Source organism: Lissotriton helveticus, chromosome 3_1 (assembly GCF_964261635.1).
Source record: "Lissotriton helveticus chromosome 3_1, aLisHel1.1, whole genome shotgun sequence".
NCBI classification, from domain to species: domain Eukaryota; kingdom Metazoa; phylum Chordata; class Amphibia; order Caudata; family Salamandridae; genus Lissotriton; species Lissotriton helveticus.
The window spans coordinates 665,982,989-666,004,426 of NC_136061.1; the positions used below are offsets into that span (position 1 = coordinate 665,982,989).

General features: G+C 52.3%; 1 protein-coding gene across 4 annotated transcripts in view; it reads left to right on the forward strand.

Moving 5' to 3' along the window:
* Positions 1 to 21,438, forward strand: part of MACF1 (microtubule actin crosslinking factor 1) — a 990,087-nt gene that overhangs the window by 545,670 nt on the left and 422,979 nt on the right. For all 4 annotated transcript variants that reach the window (XM_078680764.1, XM_078680763.1, XM_078680765.1 and 1 more), the window contains 2 exons: positions 163 to 371; positions 3,302 to 3,619. In XM_078680764.1, coding sequence (XP_078536890.1) covers positions 163 to 371; positions 3,302 to 3,619 — 527 coding nt within the window. The remainder of the gene's footprint in view (positions 1 to 162; positions 372 to 3,301; positions 3,620 to 21,438) is intronic.

Here is a 21,438-nt window from a genome sequence, read left to right on the forward strand (position 1 = left end):
TATTTCACGTGAAAACGGATGCACATCTTGGTTCACACACAAACATACCATCTCAAACAAAGATGCTTTACTTTTGTGTATATAGGACTATACCTTCACATTTGAACTTAATATCGGAAGTCTTCATAGTTTGACTTCAGTACTTTTTCTTGTTCTAACTAGATGGCATCATCAGTCGCTTCCAGCTCATGTCACAGCAGATGTCTGAGCGCACAGACCACCTTTTGAAGTGCATGGCTCACTCGCAGAGTGTCCAGGAGGGGGTAGACAGTCTGCTGCAGTGGATGGATGGTATTGAGAAGAACCTTAAAGAACAGAAGGTCACCTCGCTTTCACCCTCCTCCATTCAAGAGGCACTCGCCACAAACACGGTGAGGTCCCAGTCAATCCTGAATAATCCTCTAACTCTTGCTTATGTTGCTCTTTTTCCTGTCATACTAGAAATTTCCAAGGGGTAGGAAGCTGCCTCTGTATATACCATACCAAAGTAGGGTATAGTGTGCACAGAGTCCAGAGAGTCCCCAGAGGTATAGCAAAGGCTAAAGTAGATAATACCTTGCTCTCCCTTGTGGGAGTGTGGTTGAACATTCAAGCTTATCAGAGGGTAGTGCTTAGCCTTTGTTGTACATACTCAGGCAAGAATTGATGTCACACAATTGTTTGTTTAAAAAGTTGTTACTTTGATATTTTTATTACTAGAACCAAGATTTACTCAGTAGCAGGTAAGCGATACTTTAAATACAATGATGCATTTCAAGATACAGTGTGTACTGGTTTTGCAGGAGCATACAAATTACTTTTCAGTCAAGAAAATGGGTTGTAAGCTCTTCAGAATACTGAAATTACTTAAAATGACTTTTTAGTTACTTTTCAGGTACTTTTCTAGTTTTGCACAAAACGACCTAATCATATAGTTTGGACATTGTATGACTTTAGCAAGCAGGTTAGCTCTTTTGAAGACACTAAGTTACTTTGTTGCTGGTTCAACACTTTGTTTCAGAGATAAACCCGCCATACAATCCTGTGGAGAAAAACAAAGTGTTCGGTTTGCAGGTAAGTAAAAGGTTTTGGTAACTGAGTTTTGGGGGGTAGAACTAACGTTCAGTACAGCACTCGAGGTGCACCACCAGCGGCACTAGGGCGGCCGGGTGCAGAGTGCAAGGGTGCCAATGGGGCTAAGGGGCAACACGTTTAGTTGTTGCTCACGGGCAGGCCACACGGTTTTGGGAGGCAAGCTCCTAGGGTTAAGGTAAAGGCAAAGGGGGTCCCAGGTCAGCACCAAGTCCACACCACCAGCAGCGCAGGGGCTGCCAGGTGAAGGGTGCTTAGGCGGTGTCGGGAGCCCAGTGCATTCTTATTGAGATTGCTGGTCGAGGAAAAAGACTGCAGGCTGGAGTCAGAAGACTGGAAGAAGGGAACCAATGACTGGAGGATGAAGTTTGAGAATTGCTGGACACCATGACACTGTTGGTCGGGCACCACACGACTCAGGGGCTTTGGGTGCATGGGTGACTATTTGTGTCTGGTTCTTCTTACCTGTTCCAGTCTTGGTCAGGGAACACTTCAAGAGGAGGCTGCAGGCATCGAGGAGAAGGTTGAAGGAGGTCGTCCAACACTGGAACCCAGGTGGGGATCCCCAGGGGGACTTCGCTGGGGTGTTGCCCACTCTGACTCGGGCTGTGGGCATCGGGTGCTGAGTGGTGAGGACTACACCTGGATCTGGAGTCCTGGCTTGGGTTGCTGTTGGATAGATCCAGTGTCCACGAGAGATTAGAGTCTTTTTGGAACTCAGGTTAGTTCCCCGGGTTCCTTGGAGGCTGCCGGGTGCAGGACTTGCTGGTTTCAGCTTGCAGGGGTTCCGAAGCAGGAGGGCTGGGGCCAAAGCAGTTGTCATCATCCTCTTCGTTGCAGCAGAGCTCTTTGGTCCTTCTTCATGTTGAATCTGAATCCTGCATTCAGAGGTACCCCCTAAATACTATATTTAGGGGGCGTTTTAGGGGTCTCGCAGTAGTAGCCAATGGTCTACTGTCCCGAAGTTGACTACTCAGGTTGACTACACCCTTAGGGTGCTCACCCCACGTGGGGAAGTGGGCACCATCCCTAACCCTAATTGGAGGGTGCCTGCCATTTGCACCTCACCTCCCTTACCTGAGGGGTGGGGTTGGCAGAGGTGGGCACATCTTCTGGGCTGGCCTGATTTTTCCCGCTTGTCTTCCTGCCAAAAAGGGGGTGATACAGGAAGGGGGCCTGCTCCTGATAGCAAGGGGTCGCATTGCAAATGCGGCAAGGCCTTTGAAGCTCCCCTGCCTCAGCTGACTCTTCCTGACCTGGGGGAGGTGTGAACCCACCCCAGGGGTCCAGAAAATTGTCTCGGGGTTTCAGGCGGATGCTTTCCATTCAGAACCCATCAGTGGTATGTTTGGGTGAGGGAGTCCCCTCTAGAAGGGACCCCTGAGTGCTGGGAATAATAAGTGTGACACTGGAATCTGTGCAGGTTTATCAATATGAGATATTGGATACCAAACATCCCAGGATTCGATAAAGCTATTATGGTGCTGGGAAACTCGTAATGACCAGTTTCTAGACCATATACTCAGGATGGCTTTACTGGGCACTTATAATATTAGATATTATAGGGACCTGTCTGCTTGTGCAGATAGGTCCTCACATGAGGTATAGGGCACCGTGCCTTAAGGGTGACTTACCTTGTCCTCATGCAGTACAGGCAGGTACGGCACACAGGGATGTGTGCCACGTTGACTCTTCACTTTAAGCTGTACCACAACACACAGGCTGCAATAGCAGTGGTCTGCGTTTGTGGTGAGAGCCCTCTGAGAGTGGCATAATACATGCTGCAGCCCTCAGAGGCCTTTCTCTGGCTACCATGCCCTTGGTACCATAGGTACTCTTTACAAGTGACTTACAGGTAGGCCAGAGTTATGCTAATTGTGATAACAATGGTACAGGTTAGGGAAATAACACAGGCCCTGGGAACCTGGTTGGCAGGGACCCAGGGCACACTCAGTCAAATTGCATCAGGTATTTTGCAGAAAGTTAGGGGGCAACCATGCTGAAAGGGCATTTTCCCACACTCACCTACATCAGTTATGTAGTACTCGAGTATCCTTGTACTTCCCCCTCCCCCCCTTGGAACTTTCTGAGACCCCCTAAAAGAACAATATGGAACCTGTTAGTGCTTCAGCCCTTGTCAGCTCTAACGCCTTGCCATTTTCAAGGAGCCATTACATTTTTTGTAAACTTTGTGTATTGATTTATTTATGCTGTTATTTTTTACTCTTAGAAACTGAAGCAGGACATAACCAGCCGTAGCAGCAGTCTGGACGCAACTGGAGAAATGGTGGGAAAGTTCCTGAAGACGGCGGACAAGGCAACAGCACAAACCCTTCAGGGGAAACTGGCAGAAGTGACACAGCGCTTTGACAAGGTATGCCGACAGCAGCAGGAACAGGAGATGGCCTTGAAAGAGCTGCTACCAAAGGCGGAGCTGTATGAGAAACTCTCTGGGACTCTACAGGACTTCATGCACAGCAGGACACGCATGCTGGCAGCTGGAAACAGTCCTGATGAGGATATCACACACTTCTGCCAGCAAATTAAGGTGAGTTGTAGTTGGTTTCTCTCTGCTGTTAGCATGATAAAGTCAGTAGTTGTAGAATTAAAATATTGCACATTTTTAAAATGTGGTACGTGTAGAACTCTCCTCTCCTTGGGAAAAATGGCCAGAGGAAGTCCTTCCTCCATATGTTAGTTTCGCCCAAGGTGATGCATTAGAAAAGCCCATTACTTTATTTCTAAAGAATGCATGTTTGTCTTGTTATGCAATAGCATGCTCTGGTTATCAGTGGAGTGGTTTATATTAATAAACATAATCATAGCTCAGGGATTTGCCCCCCTCGTACCTCTCACCCTACAATAGTCTATCCTTTCATCTCTCAATAGTAGATCACATGCTGTGCACACTTCTGCATGTAGTGTTAGATGTGGATGCTGCATGTTGTTTTTCTTCTAAGAATAGATTTCAGTTTCAAGATTACTTACGAAATTTTCCCCGAAACTCACAATGCATCCGGACAGAGACTCCACTTTAGATTGTTTTTTCCAACATCGGATTCCGATGTAGTTCAAATTCTCCGTTACCAATCACACTACAGAAGTTCACTTTAAACATACGAGGACCATGCATGGATAATGCCCAAGAATTGAATTCTACCATAAACCCGGGCCAGGTTGTTTGAAAATGACCCTTGTAGAGGGAGGATATGGAAGACACACCATTTAAATTTTGCACAACTGAGATTCCGGATTGAGACTTCTAACTACAGATTCCTTATCTTTTAAATATTCCCCAGGCGCTAGACTGGATCCAGAAACTTTTCAAGCCAATACCTCTTTGCTGGTAGGTGGCGCTGTTCCGCCTTGCACTGATGCTGTTCATCTCCGTAAATTACGTGCAGAGCCTATATAGGTGCCAGTCCCCCATGCTGACATGAGATATTTTCTTTTTGCACCACCAGATAATGATCCGGAGCTCCCTCTGGTCTCTTTCAGTTCTTTTTTACCTCAACAAAATGATTGTGTGCAAGGCAAATAGCACCTCCCAAAGCGACAGATTTTAAACTCTGTAAGGACTGTCACATTCAAATGTCTGTGACCTAGCCCAGTCGGGTTTGGTTGTGGTGCCTTGGTCAAGTCATGGCTCTAAGGCCTGCAGTGACTGCACGTTGATAAACCTGAAAGTCATACTGGACCGTTTGGCGAAACTCTACAACCCCAAGCACCAGAAGACTCCTAATTGAGATGGGTCCAAATCCAAGGGTCGGTCTTGGACCGGTTCCAAGGCCAGAAATTGCAAGAGTCGATCTCAAGGTTAATTTGATCAAAGTCGAAGAGAAAAAAAAATCCAAGCAGAACTCTGCCCTTAAAACACCTCAGAAGGTGGAAGGGTGTCACAATTTTTTCCGATCTTTCTCCCAAAGTCGGGTGACTTTGAATCCAATTCTGCAACTTGTCTTGGCACCAACTGAGTTTCCAGGGCCACCTGCGACACTCGGGCAGGTCTAAGAGTTTTGTGAGGCCATGGCCTGACTTTTCGTAACACTTCTGACACCCTCTAGCTCAACTGCAAGCCCAAGGAGCCAATGTACCCTCCATTTGGGATACAGTTGGCAGGGTCACCCTCTGCGACAGTTGGACCTTCTGACACCCACTCCATGCCTCACCTGGCTCCTGTACCGACTCCACCTCCACGCCGATTCCTTGAGTATTGACACCGATGCCGACTCCATCGATCTTGGAGACCAGGTGCCCACTGTGTTCTCCAGCTCCGAGTCGGCTTGACTACAACTTTGCTCGAGGCTGTGCCCGGTTTCAGTCAAACCACAATCTGCACTTGACACCACCTCCACAATGTAGATCCATGAAGATAATTGGTATGATGCCCTTCAAGAGTCCAGTGGCCTTGACACTTCTCCTGATTCTGGCCTTCTCACTCTACTAGGTCCTGCCACTGAAGAGAGTGCTTCTTTTGCTTTGGTCATGTAGAAGGTGGCCAGAGTTCTCGACCTCCAGCTTACTCCTTAGAGGTCAAAATCATTGTCTTGATTGAAGTTATCCAGCCAGAGCAAACCACTATTGAGCCCCTACTAGCTTTTAATGAGGCACTCTCTATTACTTTTCGTATGGGCCTTGGCCTAACTCTGCTCTGGCATTCCAATAAATCGCCAAATTGCAAGATACCTCCAACTTGCCCTGGGTGACCACATATTTTGCCTCTGCACCCTCGCCTGAGAGCTTAGTGGTGAAGGCATCTACTAGCTGGGCAAACACAAATACTACCAGTTTGTCCCTCAGGTCTGTCAGTGGCATTTGCCTGTTTGGCCGCTGTTCCTACGTCCTTTGGAATTCGGTGGCTCAAATCCTCCCAGGTGTCCCAGAACACCTTCAACTTGTCCTGACCCAAGCTATACAGAATGCTCATGATGCAGCCAAATTCACAATGCATTGTGGCCTAGACACCACCAAATCCATTAGGTAAACCATTGGCACCAGTAAAGCCATTTGTCGCCACACTTGTCTGAGGTTGACGGGTTTTATGCCTAGTTATCAGATGTACAGGACTCGCCTTTTTGTGCTTAAGGAAGATTCCACCCTGGGGAGGTTCAAAGAGAGCAGGGCCACAGTACTCTCTGTGGATTTATCTGCCCCCACCTCACCAGCTGCATCAGCTTTACCGTTCCTTTTGCAGTTTGGGCAGAGGTACCCCATACCAGCAGCCACTTAAGCCTCACAAAAGTGCCCAGTAATTATGTGGCACCCACTGACATTAAGGTCAACGAGCCAGTCAACTTGCTGCTCTCCTTAGCCTCACAAACGCCCCTCGTTGTTCACAAAAGTGATATTGGTGGTAGCAGCATACCTTTGGAGGTTGGGGTTCCAGTCTTACTCTACTTCGATGACAGGCTATTGAAGGCTTGCACCTAGCATTTGTCAACCACTTCTAGTCTACGGCGAGCCTCCTGTGGTCTTTGGGGTTCATCATGAATGTGCTAAAGTTACACCCGACTCCTTCTCAGAAACTCCCCTTCATTGGAGCCATTCTGGACATGGTTTGATTTCGTGCGTTTGCCCCAGAAAGGAAAGTTCAGGACACTCTGGTTATGATCCCGATATTTCAGCCTCTGTCCTTGATTTCAGTGAGATGTTGGGTTTGATGGCCACCTGCATCTTCCTGATCAAGCACGCCAGGTTAAAAATGCAGGCTCTGCTTGGGATCTGAAGTCTCAGTGGGCCCAACATAAAAGGTACCTTTCTGACTGAGCACATTTTTAGAGGAGGCTGCAAAATATTTATACTGGTGATCACCAGACCGCAGTTGGGTCAGCAGAAGACCCTTCTCCCTACCCCACCCATTGCTCACAGTGGTGACCGATGCATCACTCCTCGGTTGATGCGGCTACCTGGGGGAGAGGGAGATCCGAGGCCTCTGGCGGAGTCCCAGCTCCACCTAAAACTGAGGGTCATCGGCTAGGTGTTGAAAGCCTTTCTTCCATCCATCAAAGGAAGGTTGGTACAGATGTTTACAGACAACACCACGGCAATGTAGTATTGCAACAAACATGGCGTTGTGGGGCCAGGTCCCTGTTCCAGTTGGCCTTGCACATCTGGAAATGGCTGGACCATCAAGGCATTTTCCTGGTGGCGAACCAGTTGGCAGATACCTTGAATGCCAGGGCAGACTAACAGCCTCTGACGCTTACCGGATAGCGAATGCCAGCTGACCACGGAAGTGACGCATGGTATCTTCCGTGAATGGGGAGAACCTTGGTTTCACTGCCCAGAATGAGTGATGGCAGTAGTTCTGTCGACACCTCTTCTGTCCAGAGTGCTGAAGAAGGTCATGACCGACTGGCCCAAGTCATTTCAGTGGCCCTGGATTGGGCACAGATAGTATGGTATCCAGGGCTTGAGCATCTTCCAATCATGCTGCCCCTCTGGGATGACCTGATGTCACAGCAGAAGGACAGGGTTCTGCACCTGGGTCTTTGAAATCTCCACCTTCTTGCTTGGAGATTGAATGGTGACAGCTGAACACCTTTTGCCTTCCTTCAAAGGTAGTTGATGGTATCTTGGCAGCCAGAAGTCCAATGACAAAAACGGTATACTCCTGTCTTTGGGACAGATTTGTGACTTGGTGCAGCACGTGGCAAATAGACATTCTTGAGGTAAAATTATCTGATGTTTTGTTGTTTGTTTTGTCCCTTGTACAGGCTAGACTTTGCTCTGGGCACAGTTGATCGGGTATCTTTTGCCGTTTTTGTGGTTGCCGGATCAGCCCTCAATATTACAATCACTAGTTGTGATGCAAATTTTGCAAGGCCTACAACACCGGTTTCCTCCCTCTCTTTACTTGAGTCCATTCACATACCACGTCCAAAAAGGTACTGCTTTGGTATGGATTGAAAAGGTGAGGAATCTGCAGTTAGACGTCTCTATCAGAAGGACAATTTACTTACCTTGAGTAATGCCCTTTCTGGTTGATTACTCGCCAACCCTCCGGTCCTCCCCATTCTGTGAATTGGACTCCATCCATTAATAATATTCCAAGTCTAGAAATCTACACTCTTGTCACATCCAGTTTGCTTTTGATAATCTGCATCTGGAGGTGTAGACCGCTTTGAAAACAATTTGCGTCAGCGTGCATTAGTGGATCGTATATAGGATTTGTATGTCATTTCTGAAGAAGAACAGCATCAGTGTGGAATCGCATGTTCCACCTACCAGCACATAGAGGTACTGCTGGAAACGTTTCTGGATCCAGTCTGACTCCTAGGGAATTTTCAAAAGGGGGGGAATCTGCAGTTAGATAGTCTTCCAAAAGAGTGCTACCAAAGGTACATCATTTTACACCTCCACTGATGGAGGGATCTTTTAACCATATCTGACTTGTAGTACTCTGACACAGCTTATTATGGAGAGACTTGCAATCTTTTGCCATTAAGGGTTAAAATGCTGGCAGCCACTGACAGTACTGAATATGTTTTCAAGTACCAAAGGGGTCTTTATGACGTATTCCATTGGATTCTAATGACTGGCACTGAATCAGATTGTATCCTACTTGTAGCTCTTTTTCCCTTCTTCACTGTGCACATTGCCGTCAGCTCTACTTATAGTTGAATTATTGTTGTGAATAGTAATTTTATATATAAACTTTATTAAAAGTGTTAATTGTGCAAACTTTAAATCCTGGGTCTGATTCACAAAGGAAAAGTTAGACCAAAAGTCTGCTGTTCACAAAGGTAATTTACTTATTAGTTGTAAAGTTAATACTAGTAAAGTTAATACTAGTTCAATTACTAGTAGTAACTTACCTTTGCGAATAACAAAAAGTAGTAAACTTAGACTTAACTCTAAGTTTACTGTTAAAGTCTAAGTTTATTACTTTTTGGTATTCACAAAGGTATGTTACTACTAGTAAATTTCCTATTAGTAAAGAGTCTACTAGTAAAGTTACTACTTGCAAAATTACGAGTAGTAAATTATTAGTAGTAACTTTCCTTTGTGGATACCAAAAAGTAGTAAAGCTAGACTTTCGGTCTAAGTTAGACTTTGGGTCTAACTTTACCTTTGTGAATCAGGAAAATTATATACATTAATTGTCTATTGGAATGGAAGATGTTACTCATCTTGTAAGCATCTGTTCCTACCGTGTAGAGCAGTAGATTAAAATGCTCTGCATACTACTGCCATCTAGTGTTGGGCTCGGACATTTGCAAATAGTTTTTCTTCAAAGAAGTCTTTCTTAACATTTGAAAACTGTGATCATTTACACGGGGTTGCTCTTCAAAGCTAGTGCAACAGTACCAGTCCTTTTATTTCAGTGATTGGGTTCGACAATTGATATGAAGTCAGATGTACCCGATTTGTCCAAAGCTATCCGAAAACAATAGAACTTTCCACACTTTCTTATAGAGGACACGGCTCTGGTGGTGGCAGGAGTCTGGTGAGGATTACCTAGTGTCTCAGCTAGGCGTGGGTGGTGAACTATGCTCCGATCGCAGAGTTTGCGGAGTTTTCTGCACTCCACACTCCTGTCTCTTGGTACCAGTGTGGGCTACTCTTGGAAGAATGTAAATGAATTCCAGGCAAATGGGCCTAGGTCCAGAAAAAAGATAACCCGGGCAATAGGAGGGCCACACAAGCAGAAGGAAAGTTTGGGCTAAACACAGATATTATCTACTTCATTCTCCAACCCACCAACCTTCTACTAGGACTATGGAGGAGAACGGGTGAGGTCGAATGTCCTTCAGAACAGATACCAGCTCAAGTTACATTCAACACATTGGCTTAACAATCTATCCTTATCCAGTGAACAAAATCACTCACAACATATTTGTCCCAGTCATGACAGAAAGTAAAAGCACCTAGGTAGAGGAAACTGCACAGAGTTTACCAGGAGGGAGCTGCTAGGCAACCCCTGCCATTGGATACAGATACCACTGACTATAGATTAATGCTGCCACCACTGTCAGTCTACCACAGCCTGGGCAGAGAGGGCGTTTGCCACTCTGTAAAAGAGGGGTGCATTTTGCATGCTCCCTTGACCTCAGTGCCAAGCTCTAGTGTCGCAATCTATGTAAACATTGAGACCTCATTGGGCATGCATGATTGTCATGTTCACTGAGGTACGAAATTTAAAAACCTACAGCAACTTTGCAGCGACTTTCCAGAAGCTCAAAATAAGGGAGAAAATCACTCTTTCCTGAGCCATGCAGAAGACTTTCCATCCTAATACTGAGAAGTAAACTGAAGGTATCTGAAAGAAACAGGTTAGTGTTAGATTCCTTACCTTATAATATTCCCAAGCGTCAGACTGGATCCGGAAAGTTTTCGTCAGCAGTACCCCTGCGCGTCTGTAGGCGTCGTCTGCGGCTCCGCGTCCGTCGTCGGCGTCGTGATCGCCGAAATGACGTCGTCAGAGTACTTAGATGCTCCCCTCGCGTGCTGACTTCAGTTCTTCTTTTTTCCACGTCAGCAAGCGCAGATCCGGGAAGAGCAGTACTCTGGTAATTTTTTGACTATCATTTTTGATCTATTTTGATCACTTCTCGAGTCGACCTTCAACTCGTGGTGCCGCTAGGGATGCCTGGTTTTAAACCTTGCGAGGACTGTCACCGCCTGATGTCGGTGACCGACCCCCACTGTCGGTGCCTTTACTGCCTCGGGCCGACCATGATGACAAGTCGTGCCCCGACTGCCGGGCCTTGACCTCGAAGGCTAGACGGGAGCGGTCCCATAAGCTGCTCGAGCTCCGGCAGTCGGCTCCGCGCCGCTCGAGGGACCGGTCGCGGAGGCATTCGAAAAAGAAGTCGAAGAGGCGTCATCGCTCTTCCGAATCCCTCCGACGCGCGACGCGGGGTTCGGGCGACACTGCCCGCGCGGCTCTGTCGGAGCCGCAGGCGCCGCGTCCAGCTTCATACCCGCCGGTCCCTGGGCTGCACGCAACTCCGGAGGAGATCAGTGCTTTCCTAACGGCCATGAGGTCGCACTTCCCTCCGTCGGAACCTGCCGAAGCGCCTTTGGGCCCTGCGGGTCCGACTAGGGGCCCTAGCGGGCCGGCGGCTCCGGCCCCGGCGCCTTCAGGTGCTTTGGCCCCGCTGCCGCAGTTGACTCCGGTTTCGACGCCACAGGGCCCTGCAGGATCCAGGCCTGGATAAAGGTCGTCGCCAGTCGACCTCACGACTCCTCCGCTGGCGCCAGACCCCAAGGGTGTCGCTCCCGGCGCTGTCCTCGGACGACTTCGACCCCACTTTCAGCCCTGGTCCTGGTCCGGGTACGGCGTCGAACCGGCGCCGACTCCGACGTTGATGGGTGAGGCCTTCACCTACGACCCAGCTCCATAATTTTTACCTGTTTATCAGGAGACTGGGAGGGGTCTGAGGGCCCTCTGGCAGAGCAGTGCCAGTTGAGCCAGGACTGGGCAGAAGAGATGGGGGAGGCCAGTGGTCTGGACACTTCGCCCGGCACTGGATTCGTCTCTCCTCCCTCCGTGGCTTCGGAGGAGGGGGCTGCTTACCGCGTGGTGTTGAACAGGGCGTCCAAGGCCTTGGCTCTTGAGCTCCCTGTCGCTTCCGTGAGGACTAACCTTCTCACTGAGGTGCTCAAACCGCAGGCAAGCTCCTCTGAGCCTCTACCGAGTTTGGGGCTGCGGTCTGTCAACACCGCTTGCTTTTTGGGCCGTTACACCCACTCTCTTTGGGATACGGTTGCGGTGGTGCTGCCACAGTGCCCGGGGAGTGCCCGGAGGAGGCCCGGGCACGACTCGCTCAAGCCCTGGCGGAAGGGCGGGATGCAGCACTCTACTCGATCCGGTGTGGACTTGACACCTCGGACTCGCTGGGTAGAGCGATTGCAACGACAGTGGCGGTTCGCCGCCACGCCTGGCTGAGGTCCGCCAACTTTTCGGGGGATGTCCAGGCCACGCTCGTGGACATGCCCTTTGAGGGCCGTCGCCTCTTTGGCGTCAAGGCGGACAGTGCGCTGTAGAGTTTTAAGGACTCCAGGGCTACGGCCAAGTCCTGGGGCCTAGGCCAACGCCAGCAAACTTCTGCTTTTTGCCCCTTTCGTGGCCAAGGAAGGGGCGCCCCCACACGTCCAGCAAGCCACAGACCGCAGAACCAGTCTCAACACGGTCACGGTTACCGCCGTGGCGGTCCTGGGGGACACCGGCAGGGTCATTCCACACCTTGCCCCTGAAGCATCTAAGGCTTCCTAGTCCGGCATTTCAGGCCCATTCGACGCCAGTGGGGGGCAGGGTCCGCCATCACCTCCCCCACTGGCGTACCATCACGTCGGACAGGTGGGTGCTGCAAATCGTCCGAAGGGGCTACTCACTCCCCTTCGAGGCGACCCCTCCAGACACAGCAGTACCACCGCATGTCGGGAGATCACTTACAACTTCTGTAGGAGGAAGTTGCAGCCCTCTTGGCCAAGGGGGCCATTGAGCGCGTTCCTGGGCCAGAAGTAGGACCTGGTTGCTATTCCCACTGCTTTCTGGAACCCAAGAAGGGCAAAGGAGGTCTACACCCTATCTTGGACATCTGGAATGTCAACGGCTTCCTCCAGAAGGAGAAGTTCAAGATACTGACTTTGGCTCAGGTCCTAGCTGCCCTGGACCCAGGAGACCGGTTGGTAGCGTTGGACTTGCAGGACGCGTATTTCCACATCCCCATCTTGCTGGCCCACCGGCGCTACCTGCGGTTCACGGTAGGCCACGAGCACTTTCAGTTTACTGTGCTCCCTTTCTGCCTTACCAGCGCCCCTCGGGTGTTCACGAAAGTGATGGCGGTGGTCGCAGCTCATCTGCGCAGATCAGGGGTTTCAGTTGGTTGTTGAAGGCGGGCTTGCCCCAAACAGTCGTCTCCCACCTCCAGTTTACGGCCAAACTCCTGCACTCGCTGTGGTTCTCCATCAATGTGCCGAAGTCACACCTGTGCCTCTCTCAGCAGCTCCTCTTTATCGGAGTGGTTCTGCACTCACTCTGTGCAGTTTCGGGTTTATCCTCCCGAACAGCGGGTTTGGGATATTCAGGCTCTGATTCCGATCTTTCAGCCTTTATCCTGAGTCTCTGTCAGGTTGACGCTGCGGCTCCTGGGGCTGAAGGCCTCCTTCATCCTTCTGGTGCATCACGCCAGGTGGCGGATGCGGGCTCTGCAGTGGGACCTGAAGTTTCAGTGGGCACAGCATCAGGGCAACCTGTCCGACCACGTCCTGATCTCGGAGGGCACTAAGAGACAGTTGCAGTGGTGATTCATGAACCGCGATTGGGTCAGCGGCAGATCTCTCTCCCTTCCCCAACCGGAGCACGTAGTGGTGACAGATGCGTCCCTCCTGGGATGGGGGCCCACATGGGGGAGAGGGAGATCAGAGATCTCTGGTCTCTGGCGGAGTCCCGGTTCCATATCAACCTTCTGGAACTGCGGGCGATCTGACTTGCACTGAAGGCATTCCTTCCCTCTGTCCGGGGAAGTGTAGTGCAGGTGTTCACGGACAACACCACCGCCATGTGGTACTGCAACAAACAGGGCGGGGTGGGGTCGTGGACCCTTTGTCAGGAGGCTCTGTGCCTGTGGCAATGGCTGGAACATAATGGCGTCACCCTGGTGGTTCAACACCTGGCAGGTTCCCTGAACGCCAGGGCGGACAAACTCAGCTGCCGGTGCATGATGGATCACGAATGGCGTCAGAACTTTGACGTGGCGCAAGGTCTCTTTCAGCAGTGGGGAGAGCCTTGGTTAGATCTAGCCGCCACCGAAGAGAACGCACAATGACATCAGTTCTGCTCATTAGAATTTCCAAGGCGGCTCTCGCTCTGCAACGCTTTTCGTCGCGAGTGGAGCTGCGGTCTGTTGTACGCCTTTCCGCCTATACCACTTCTGCCCAGAGTGCTGAAGAAGATCAGGCGAGATCGGGCCCAAGTCATCCTTGTGGCTCCGGACTGGGCACGTAGATACTGGTATCCCGAGCTACTCAGCATGTCAGTTGATCACCCGATTCGTCTGCCTCTTCCGGACCTTCTGTCGCAGCAGCAGGGGATGGTCCTCCACCCGAACCTGTCCAGTCTCCACCTACATGCGTGGAGATTGAGCCTGCAGTTGAGGCCATTTGACTTGCCTCCTGAAGTTTGTGATGTGATTCTGGCAGCCAGGCGTCCCTCCACGAAAACGGTATACGCCTGCAGGTGAAACAAATTTGTGGCATGGTGCACAGCAAAGGCTGTGGATCCACTCTCTGACCCCCTTTCAGAGGTTCTCCTCTTCCTTCTTTCTCTTGCCCAGCAGGGCTCTGCTCTGGGCACTATAAAGGGCTACCTCTCGGCCATTTCAGCCTTCTTGGGGCTTCCTGATAATCCTTCTCTATTCAAGTCCCCTGTTGTAAATAGATTTTTGAAAGGCATTACTCACATGTTTCCTCCGGTTCCCTTCGTGATGCCTCAATGGGACTTGAATCTTGTTCTGACGTATCTGATGTGCGCTCCTTTTGAGCCACTTCATAACTGTCCTCTTCATCTTCTGACTCTTAAGACTGCATTCCTGGTTGCCATCACCTCTTGCCAGGAGAGTGAGTGTGCTCCAGGCTCTATCTTCTCAACCTCCTTTCCTCTCTGTCCATCCGGACAAGGTTGTTCTAAGGACTCGTCCTTTCCTGCCCAAGGTGGTCACAGCCTTTCATATCGGGCAGTCCATCACCTTGCCCACCTTCTATCCGCCTCCGCATCCCTCGAAGGAGGAAGAGAGGCTCCACCGTCTGGACCCAAAACATGCCCTCTCCTTCTATCTAGATCGCACACGCCTGTTCCGGATGGATGACCAGCTCTTCGTTGGTTACGTGGGTGCTAAGAAGGGACGGGCGGTGCACAAGCGGACCATCTCTCGGTGGGTCGTCTTGTGCATCAAGGTTTGCTACTCTTTGGCGAAAAAGGAGCCTCCTGTTGGGCTGTGCGCCCATTCCACTCGGGCCACGGCGGCTACTACTGCCCTGGGTCGGGGAGTCCCCTTGCAGGACATCTGTCAGGCAGCTACGTGGGCCTCGCTGCAAACGTTTGCTAGACATTACTGCCTGGACAGCCAAGTCCGGAGAGATGGCTTTTTCGTCCGTTCCTTTCTCCAGGACTTTCTGGTGTGATCTTGGTTCGCAGACCCACCACCGGGGTTGGTATTGCTGGGGTATCTATTCTAAGGTAAGAAATCTAACCTGTTTCTTTCAGATGCACAAGTTACTTACCTTCGGTAACGATATATCTGTAAGACACAGTAGTTGGTGTTAGATTCCTTACCGCCCCACCCATCCTCCCCGTTCTGCGAACCGATATCTAGGATTAAGGACATCCCTTTCAGGGCCCTAGTTTCATGGCACCAGTATTGGTTTCTATCATGGCTCTGCGTTCCTTGCGCGGAAAGCTATGTACAGAACTGACGTTGTCTAAGTACTCCGACGTCATTCTGGCGATAGCGACGCCGTCGACGGACGCAGACGACACCTACCGACGCGCAGGGGTACTGCTGACGAAAACTTTCCAGATCCAGTCTGACGCCTGGGGATATTCTAAGGTAAGGAATCTAACACTAACTACTGTTTCTTACAGATATATCGTTACCGAAGGTAAGTAACTTGGGCTTTATGTGTGGGGAAATAAGAGACTTACTATAGGTAGAAGAGCTACTGAGTGGTAGAGAAAAGGAATACAGAAGTAAAAGTAAAAGTCTTTGCTGCAGTGACCTTCATGACTAGGAATTAAGGTGATGCTAGAATGGCGCTTATGACCAATTTGCTGCATTTCACTGGTAATCCTATTTGTGAGTATTTCTAACTTGTAATTGGGACACCTCTAAAACTGGCATCTGATAGAGACTACTAGCCGCAGATTCCTTAACTTAGAATTTTCCCCAGATGTGAGACTGGATCCAGAACACTTTTTGCTACAGCATCCCTACGCGCCAGGGGGACGGCACGATGTGACTCCGCCCTGACGTCGTCTGCGCTCGTGACATCAGCGAGCATACATAAGCCCCACCCTGGCACACTTGAGTCAGTTTTTTTCTCTTTTCCGCATGCAACGTGGATACGGATTCTGTCCTGGCCTGTTTTAAGGCCTTCCATTCTTTTTCACGCTTTGGCATTAGTGGAACAGTGTGCGAATGCCTTCAGGCTTCAAGACGTGTACCTCCTGTGCATGTCCAATGTCCGCGATGGACCGTCAACCGATCTGAATGTGGTGCCTGGGTGAGCACCACGACTCGATGGATTGCGACACCTGTCAGCACCGTAAGCCTAAATCAAGACAGGAGCGCCGAATGAAATTTCTGTTGGCGCGCTTGTCCAGGTCGGTGTCTTCCCAACGTCTGTCCCCTTCCTCGGAAGCATGGAGCTGCTGGTTTCGTCTGCGACATCGTCCTTGGCCAAGGCCCCAAGGGCATGGTTCGCTGGCAGGTAGGTCCTTTAGCTTGTCTTCGAGGCCCTGTCCTCCTTCAGCGGTGAGCGCCGGCTCCCCTCGCGACACGCTTCCCCACCTGTTGCCTTCCTACCCACCGTTTCCCGGCATCAGGGCAACTAGGGCCCAAGTGACAGCCTACGCTGCGGCTCTGCAGACGTCCGTGGATCCCTTGTGGGGACGTCGGTCAGGCACCGGTGGCGGACTCCACGGAGCCACACCGGCGTCAGCTTCTTGATTCGTCTCCTGAGGTTCCTTCCTCACCGAAGGTCTGTCGTCTGTTGGTGTCTTCCTCCCTGGAGACGGGGCACTGATTGTTGCCTTTTCACCTGCATCTTCCAGGGAGGGCTCCTCGCTGTCCCCACTGCCTAAATACTCGAACCATTCTTTCCGTGGCTGGTGGCTGGCTTTTCCACCGGCCTCTCCGCCTTCCCCTGGAGGCCCTCAGGTTCCCCATTCTTCTGTGGATCCCCCGCTTCCTCCTACAGCTGGACTTGGGCACGGACGGCTCAGTCTGCAGCCTGCAGGCTTTACTCAAGAAACCCAAGGCAGACCCCAAGGACCTCAAGAACTTCCGGCCCATCTCCCTGCTCCCGTTCCCGGCAAAGGTCACCGAGAAGATCGTCAACAAACAACTGACCCGCTTCCTCGAGGAGAACAGCATCTTGGACCCGTCCCAGTCCGGGTTCCGCAGCAACCACAGCACGGAAACAGCCCTTATCGCCGCCACCGATGACATCAGGACCCTGCTTGACAACGGAGAAACTGCGGCCCTCATCCTCCCGGACCTGTCAGCCGCCTTCGACACGGTCTGCCACCGCACACTACGAACACACCTACACGACGCCGGAATCCAAGAGAAGGCCCTGGACTGGACCACATCCTTCCTCTTCGGCAGAACTTAGAGCATCCGCCTCTCCCCCTTCCGCTCCACTGCCACCAAAATCATCTGCGGCGTACCCCAGGGATCTTCCCTCAGTCCGACGCTGTTCAACATTTACATTGCACTCCTCGCCCACGTCTCCCGATTGCACAACCTCAACATCATCTCCTACGCTGATGACACCCAGCTGATCATCTCCCTCACCAAAGACCCCCCACACTGACAAGACCAACCTCCACGAAGGAATGAAGGCCGTCCCCGAATGGATGAGGAACAGCCGACTGAAGCTAAACTCGGACAAGACGGAGGTCCTCATCCTCGGCTCCACCCCCTCAGCCTGGGACGACTCCTGGTGGCCAACAACTGTAGGAACAGCGCCGACACCCACCGACCACGCACGCTACCTAGGGGTCATCCTTGACTCCACCCTCTTCACCCTCAGAATGCTCAGCAGGATCTTCAAGTGGATCCCCACCGAGACGAGAAGAACTGTCACCCAGGCCCTCGTCACCAGCAGGTTGGACTACGGAAATGCCCTCTACGCAGGAACGTCGGCCAAGCTCCTGAGGCGACTGCAAAGCATGCAGAATGCGTCTGATCCTAGACATCCCCGCCACAGCCACATCACACCCCACCTGAGAGACCTGCACTGGCTCCCTGTCAACAAGAGGATAACTTTCAAACTCCTCATCCACGCACACAAAGCTCTCCACAAGACCGGCCCAGCATACCTCAACAGACTACTCAACTTCTATACCCCCACCCGCCAGCTCCGCTCCCCTAGCCTCGCCCTCCCCACAGACCCCCGCGTCCGTAGAACGACTACCGGCAGCAGATCCTTCTCCCACCTAGCCGTCAAGACCTGGAACACCCTCCCCACCAACCTACGACAGACCCAAGACCTACTGGCCTTCAGCAGACTCCTCAAGACATGGCTCTTCGATCACTAGCAGCAGTACCCCCCTCCCCCCCAGCGCCTTGAGACCCTCACGGGTATGTAGTTCGCTTTATAAGTGTCTTGATTGATTGACTGGTCCCCTTGGAGTCTGTGGGTTGCTCTTCTTCCTCGGTACTCCTCCAGTTTCCTGTACCTCTGGGGATTTCGGTGGAGGTCCCTGGTACATTGACTGAGCTTGAGCTGTACTGGCCTCCTTTGATATTGCCCTTGTTTTCGCCTGCTTGATGAGGGCTGGGCTGCCTCTTTTGTCGTTATAACACATCCCCTGTGGGGCCGGTGTTCTTCCGCGATGTTGAGGTTCTCTTCTGCTTGGGGGGACTGGGCTATTTCCCCTGTCCCTATGACTCATCCCCTGTTGGGGTCTTGTGTTCATCCGAGCTGGTGAGGGCCTCTCGCAGACCCTCTTTCCCCTTGGGTATGGCTAGGGTATCTATTCTACGTTAAGGATTCTGCGGCTAGTAGTCTCTATCAGTTGTACGAGTTACTTACCTTCGGTAACGATGTATCTGGTAAAGAAGATTCTAGCTGCAGAACACATCTAATAGAGACTACTAGCCGCAGATTCCTTCACGTAGAATTATCCTCAGGCGTGAGACTGGATCAGGAAAATCTTTTGCGCAGCATCCCTGCGCACCGGGGGTACGGCATCAAGCGACTCCGCCCAGGCGTTGTCCGTGTACGTGACGTCAGCTAGGTCACATAAGTCCCAACCCGGCACACCTATGTCAGTTTTTTCCTTTTCCGCATGCAGTGTGGATCCTGTTTGTGCTCTGGGCCTTTTTAGGCCTTTCCCTTTACGCTATTGCGTGTGTGTGGGAGCAGTATGTGAATGCCTTCGGGCTTTAAGACGTGCTCGTCTTGTGGACGCCTGATGTCGGCGACAGACCCTCATCCCACCTGCATGTGGTGTTTGGGGGAACCCCACGACTCCACTGATTGTGAGGCGTGCCAGCAGATGAAGCCGAAGTCCCGGTGGGAGCGCCAGATGAAACTTCTCTCGGCTCGCATGTCCAGGTCTGCGTCGTCATCTTGCCCGGCCCCTGCGGAGGGTTCTCGAACCCGCTGCCTCCCTCATCGACAGCGTCCTACTCCCAGGTCGCAAGAGCATCGCTCGCCTGTCGGTAAGTGTCCCAGTTTGTCCCCGAGCATCGGTTTCTGGCCTGTCAGGGGCATGGGTTCTCCGCGGGTGGTGCAGCCCCGCGTGTCGTCCCCTTATCTGCCGTTTCCCGGTGTGGGGGCGACTAGAGCCCAGATGGAGACATTTGTGGCAGCTTTGCAGGCCTTCGCTGGCTTCTCCCCCTCTTCCTTCCCCTCCTGGGATGTCAGCAGATCCCTTGCAGTATGCGAGGCCCTCCGTGGCGTTGCCGGGGGCCCCGGCGCCGACTGGCTCGGATCCAGGTTCGGAGGATGTGGTGCCGTTGGGGTGCGGCCCTTCGGGGTTCCCTGCTTCGGACCACGGCGCCTCTACTTTGCCGCAAACTCCTGTGGTGTCACGGGAGGTCGCCGGGGCTCGGGATGCACCCCGAGCCCCTCTCGGTCCTCTGGACAGGCCGCGGTCTTGGCCGAGGTGATTTCGCTTTGGCGCCGGTGGCTGCTGGCCCTGGCGGCACCACAGGGGTCGGCGGAGGGCCCCTCTCGCCCCGTCAGGGGTTGAGGCTGCTGGGGGACTCCTCTTCCCTCCACGGGTCCCTCTCTTCCCTCCACGCAGGCGGTTGCCTCGTCGGAGGTCGGGTCGACGCCTTTCCAGCGTCGTTCCTTCGCCGCCCCGGCTCCGGCCCAGCCCCAGTCCCCTGCGCCGTGCGCTGTCTCGGAGGCCGTCCCAGCATCTCCCCCGACGCCGGTCGACGACGATGTCTTGCCTCAGATTGCGGACTTGACGGCGCCAGGCCAACGTCAGGTCGTTGACTCGTCTTCGGACGCCTCCTCTTCTACAGAGGTTCGGCATTTGCTGGTGTCATCCTCTCCGGAGACAGGCTGCTGCGTCGTGGCTTTTTCACCGAGGTCGTCTAAGGGTGCTCCTCGCCCGCGGTCTTCACCAGAGGAGCCGCAGGTTCCCCACTCCTTGGTCCCTCTTCCTTCTTTCCGGACCTGGCCCTTCCCTCCTCCGTTGGCTTGGGAGATGGCCGCCTTAGCTTGCAGCCGTCACCTAACGAGGAGCTGCTTTCCCCTCAGCGGGGCCCTACGGAGGCGGGTGCGACTTTCGCTCGCGCTGTTTCCGCGGCTGTGGGAATTTTGCGCATGGGTGACCCAGCTACCCATTTCCCAGCGGATCATCTTCTGGAGGTCTCCATCAGGGTTCTGGTGGCAGGGAGCTGTTGCTTCCCTTCGAGGGTTCACTCCATTCTTTTCTCTTGGGGACGTTGGGCCGCCCCGCCACGGAGGACCCGGTGCCCCAACACCTTCTACACCGCCATCATCTGGCACCGCGTGATCCGGTGTTTCTTTCCCTTCACCCGTCTACCAGAGGCCCCCTTTTGCAGACTGCCTTTCCTTCTCTGCCGCCGCTGTTGTCTCCCCCGTCGCGGGAGGCCCGCTGGCTGGACTCCTGGGGGCACAATATGTTCGCCTCGACCAGTGCGGCTCTGCAGGACCTTAACACGCTGTGTGTTTTGGCTCGGGCCACTTCTTGGTTGTGGGACTCGGCGGAGTCCCTTATGCCTACTGCTTCACAGGAGGGTGTCTGTGTTGATTTGAAACACCATGTGTTGGATGGCCTGCAGCTGGCGGCGTTTATTCTTCGCTTCGCCTTGGTCATCTCGGAGGTGCTGGGTCGTGCCATGGCTTCTTCGATTGCCCTTCATCATCATGCCTGGCTCGGGACAGTGTGTTCCCGGAGAACTTTCGAGAACGGTTGGTGGACCTTCCCTTCGATGGTGCTCTTTTGTTCCATGCTCCTGCGGACTCGGCCATCCAGAGGTTCTTGGCGGGCTTTGTCGTCGTCCTCCTCCTCCTCACACTCAGTGACCTGCGAGTTGATCTGGTTCTTGGAGGCGTTCTGCCGTTGGGGCGGGTCGCCCCAGTTGTCTGTTCTGTGTGCTTCATGGCCACTCGAGTCCTCCTTGTTGGGACTGTGGTTCTGTTGGCTGTTGG